The sequence below is a fragment of the Sinocyclocheilus grahami genome, unplaced genomic scaffold, assembly GCF_001515645.1.
Source record: "Sinocyclocheilus grahami isolate Dianchi unplaced genomic scaffold, SAMN03320097.WGS_v1.1 scaffold160.1, whole genome shotgun sequence".
In the NCBI taxonomy this organism is placed as follows: domain Eukaryota; kingdom Metazoa; phylum Chordata; class Actinopteri; order Cypriniformes; family Cyprinidae; genus Sinocyclocheilus; species Sinocyclocheilus grahami.
Genome location: NW_015505339.1, coordinates 2,319,136 through 2,323,381, shown reverse-complemented (window position 1 = coordinate 2,323,381; position 4,246 = coordinate 2,319,136). Strand labels below are relative to the sequence as shown.

General features: G+C 35.8%; 1 protein-coding gene across 1 annotated transcript; it reads right to left on the bottom strand.

The window, feature by feature from the left end:
* Window positions 1-257: 257 nt before the first annotated feature.
* On the bottom strand, window positions 258-4,246 carry LOC107592909 (epithelial membrane protein 3-like). The gene is made up of 5 exons (XM_016282483.1): window positions 4,152-4,246; window positions 2,259-2,347; window positions 1,776-1,878; window positions 949-1,089; window positions 258-664 (listed from the first exon to the last, which is right to left on the bottom strand). Exons 2-5 carry the CDS (start codon window positions 2,334-2,336, stop codon window positions 489-491), a joined length of 498 nt encoding a protein of 165 aa, XP_016137969.1. The 5' UTR covers window positions 2,337-2,347; window positions 4,152-4,246; the 3' UTR covers window positions 258-488.

Here is a 4,246-nt window from a genome sequence, read left to right as displayed (position 1 = left end):
TGATTGTCAGCATCAAACTTAGAGCACCAGCCTCCCCACTATTGGAAAATACAGCAAGTTTTGTTGCAACAGATTTTGAGAGTAAAAACTGTTATAACAATCTGACGGCACCCATTCACTGCAGAGGATCCATTGCTGAGCAAGTGATATCATGCTACATTTCTCCAAATCTGTTCGGATGTACGTCTTGGATATCCTGTGGGTGAGTAAATTTTTTTGAAAATTTAATTTTCTTTTAAAAAAGAATTTTGCATCAAAATCCCACTTGATTGTCAGCATCAAACTTAGAGCACCAGCCTCCCCACTATTGGAAAATACAGCAAGTTTTGTTGCAACAGATTTTGAGAGTAAAAACTGTTATAACATTAAATAACAATAAGCAATATCATAAACTGGCTCGCCTAATCAGAGCCATGAGCAAATACTGTATAATCTCATAGCAGACTAAACAGCTAAAGTAGCCTACATGTGTGGTGTTAAGCAGAAAATCAGGCCCGTTTGCGCAGATGCACATAAAGTGCGCCACTGATAAGTAAAAGGGGCACACACACCCACGCTAGAATGTAACAGTAGCCGAAATGACCCTTTTCCAGTTCACGAGAATCTTGAAGAATCGCACTCCTTTGACAGGTGAAGATAAGAGCAGCCGCAAACACTGCAAAACCTGTAAGTATGAATGGAGTGAGAATAAAAGAGGGGCCACAATGGGACAGCACATATGGTACTGTATACGGAGTGAGATTATGATATGAACTTTCTGTCTACCTCCCTACCTAAATAAAAAATAAGTTAACACTTTATTTTAAGGTGTCCTTGTTACACGCTACATAGTAAGTACATGTAGCTAATATTACTCACTCAGTATTTAAATGTATCATTGCACTGTAACAAGGACACCATAAAATAACGTGCAAACCAAAAATAAAAACAAAATTTGATTTTATATACCTGCAAATAGTTGGCACAAGCCAGTGAAGTAGAAAATACCTCCTTTAGACATGGTGAAGAGCTGTCCGAGGAACACCATGAAGGAGATAGAAGAGAGCACCACAGACAAGATCATGAAGGCCTGGACTGACTGCAGCCATTCTGAGAGAGAAAACCACACACAAACAACAATAGTTACTTACCTTTAACAAATACATGTAGTTATTATAGTTTGATAACACTGCCCTGCGTCACATTTGCTGAAAGAAATCCAATACTTGGATACTCGTACTAAGTTTAGGTGCTGATTGATGTTTTGCTAGAGCACTAAAATATGATGCATTTCATATAATTTTTGCTTCTACAACCATTTGTAAGGTGAAGTATTGTTTTATTCTTTAATCAGCAGAAAACTGCCATTAAGACACATTTCCTGTCTTTGTCTGAGCCAGATTACAATTATTTGTTCAGTTCTAATAAACAGATTTTCACATGTATGAGTTAAGACTTTATTTTATGCCTAATATTTACACTTTATCCACTTCTTTGCAGATTGCAAGTGAAATGATACATAACCTTTTGACATTTGACTGCTTTTGTTAACCTTAAAGCTGATACATATAAATAACAAAAAAAAAATCGTATATGGATATTTTTGCACTCAGCATCATCAAAATAGGTAATATTAGGCCTTTTTGCAAATTGAAAATGTATCAAATCCACAGTTTTGTGAACATTCACCAGTTCTCCTGGACTCCGGTAATTAAATCCGGTTATTATATTCATTATTTGATTATAAAATCTGTTAATTTGATTATAAAATCTGTTAATGAGTGTTCGTTACCCACCGCTGTCTTTGGCAGAAGCACATAACCAGGTTTCTGTGGCGTTTTCATAGGTGCACTTATACCAGAGATCTGTGTTTTCTATGTCTCCCCAAGACCACCAGGACTAGAAAAAGATAATAATATTAATAATAATAATACAATGAAATAAGAAGAAATAAAATGCTTTAATAAAAAAAAATTCTTTTTTAGATAAAGCTTCAGGTCAGTACAAAAAAAATGCAAGAGAAAGTGTAAAAACAGCAATAAAACACAATAATAGAAGTGTATAATCAAACAAAAGTATATAATAAAAGAGTTTTTTTTAATACCATAGGGGAAAAAATTCAAATATTTAGTGCAAGAATTCAACCTACAATTCTGAATGTATTTTGATAGATAAACATGCATGACTTCAGAACTCTATGCATTTGCTCATTCATTAGGCAGATGTTTCTTTATTGTAGTAACTATGGGTAAGGTATGGGTTTGTGCATTACGACTAACCTTCTCCATGGTGGCAATGAAAAGCATAGCTAGGGTGACCAAATGCAGAACGGTCACAAACATCAACAGTAATGCCATTTTGGTGGATCCTGCGGAATAAAAGGTTCTGGTTGAGAAATTGAATCTCACTGAAAAACTAAGGAATCATTTGGGATTTAATCAGTGTGTCTGAAAAGCTTCTGATGTGGCCATCATTAAAGAGCTCGGTGTAAACAGCAGTAGTTTGTGTCTGATCTCCAGATTTCAATGAAACTAAACAGAATGAAACAGATCTCCTGTTTCTATATGCATCCCATTCATACTACCGTTCATTTGGTAAGTTAAATCTTTAGGGCTGCATTTATTTGATCAAAAATACAGTAAAAACAGACAATATTATTACAATTTCAAATAACAGTTTTCTATGTGAATATATTTTCAAATGTAATTTATTCCTGTGATGCAAAGCTGAATTTTAAGCATCATTACTCCAGTCTTCAGTGTCACATGACCCTTCAGAAAACATAATAATATGCCGATTTGCTACTTAATAAACATTTCTTATTACTATCATCAATGTTGAAAACAATTGTGCTGCTTTCTGTTCTTGTGGAAACTGTACTACATTTAGTTTTTTTAGGATTCTCGAAAGGAACAGCATTTATTTGAAATAGATATCTTTTGGAACATTTTAAGCATCTTTACTGTCACTTAACGCATCCTTGTTGAATAAAATTATTAATCCAATTATGATTCCAAACTTTTGAACGGTAATGTATATGATGCCATGTTAATCAAAATGATGCCATTTGCTGATGGCGACTTCTCCAGGGAAAAATGTAGGACCTGTGTGTGAACCTTGATTCAAGCGCTGTAGTAATACTTCACTGGCATCATACCTATAAATGATAAATTAGTTTTCACCTCACTGCCAGTCGCTTTTCCAGCGTCACTTTTCTGAGACGCACAACGTGGCTATACCACAAACCTTCCATGACTTTTCCATCCAAAAGATGAACAGAGACTTCTGGTTGAACAAACAAAACGTCCATTCATAAATATGGACTGTGTGACGGATCTGGATAGGGAAGGAAGATTGGGAATGACACAAGCAGATCCCAAGATTGCACACCTCCCTCTGTCACGACAGAGCAGTGAAAATAACTCACGGTGCATGCGAGGATCTCTTTCCAAACCAGAGACCAAGAGGCCCTTTGTGGTGGCCTTAAGATTACGTATTTAGTCAACATTCCCCAACTCTGGTTTTCATTAAATCGACCCCCACCTCTCCATGTTTACATGCAGGAGCTGCTCCTTATGCGTTCCTGGCACCGACTCGGATAGTTATTTCTCTTTAGTGCCATTCAAGACTTTACCAAGATGCTCTTTACACTGTAAACACAGATGAGCTGTAGTTACTGCTCCTAAAAGTACGCAGATCTTACAGCAATGTAGAACGGACTATCACATGAAATTAATTAAGACATTTTGGACAGTTCTGAGAGATCCATAATCTTCTAGTCTGTTTGGCTGCAGCTTATTTGTACTTCTACTGTAAAGTTTGTACTGTACAAAACCAACAAACAAGAATATCTCAGAGAGCATAGTTTGATTCTTAATAATAATAATAAACGTTCTTCATTCTTAGGTTCAGCGCTTTTTGCATATTAACTATTTTATAGTTTCTTTTTTTAAAGGTTCTTGATGTGATTTCTGTATGAGTTCTGTATGAGGATGTTGTTATAGTCTCATGCATTAATAATGTATAAGTGAAGACCTTGGGTTCTTTATGCACCAGTACATCCGTACATTAGCTTTCTGTAGAACTATGGCACTTTAAAGGTTTTTCAATGGCACATAAACTATTACTTTAGAAATGCTTTCTGTTGTTGAAGAAGTAAAAATCAAGCTTACCTTGTGTAGTCGTATCAACAGATCTTCTTTGGTCTGAAGTGCTGTGTTGTTCCTCCGTGTCTTCAGCTGGTCTCCTCTCATCTCCTCCACACACA

Excerpts from the sequence above, each read along its gene's own strand:
- LOC107592909 (XM_016282483.1), bottom strand. The coding sequence starts at position 2,336 with ATGGCATTACTGTTGATGTTTGTGACCGTTCTGCATTTGGTCACCCTA. Across the intron at positions 1,090-1,775 it reads TGCTTCTGCCAAAGACAGCG|AATGGCTGCAGTCAGTCCAG; the intron begins GTGGGTAACGAA and ends TTTCTCTCTCAG. Across the intron at positions 665-948 it reads CTTGTGCCAACTATTTGCAG|GTTTTGCAGTGTTTGCGGCT; the intron begins GTATATAAAATC and ends TCATACTTACAG.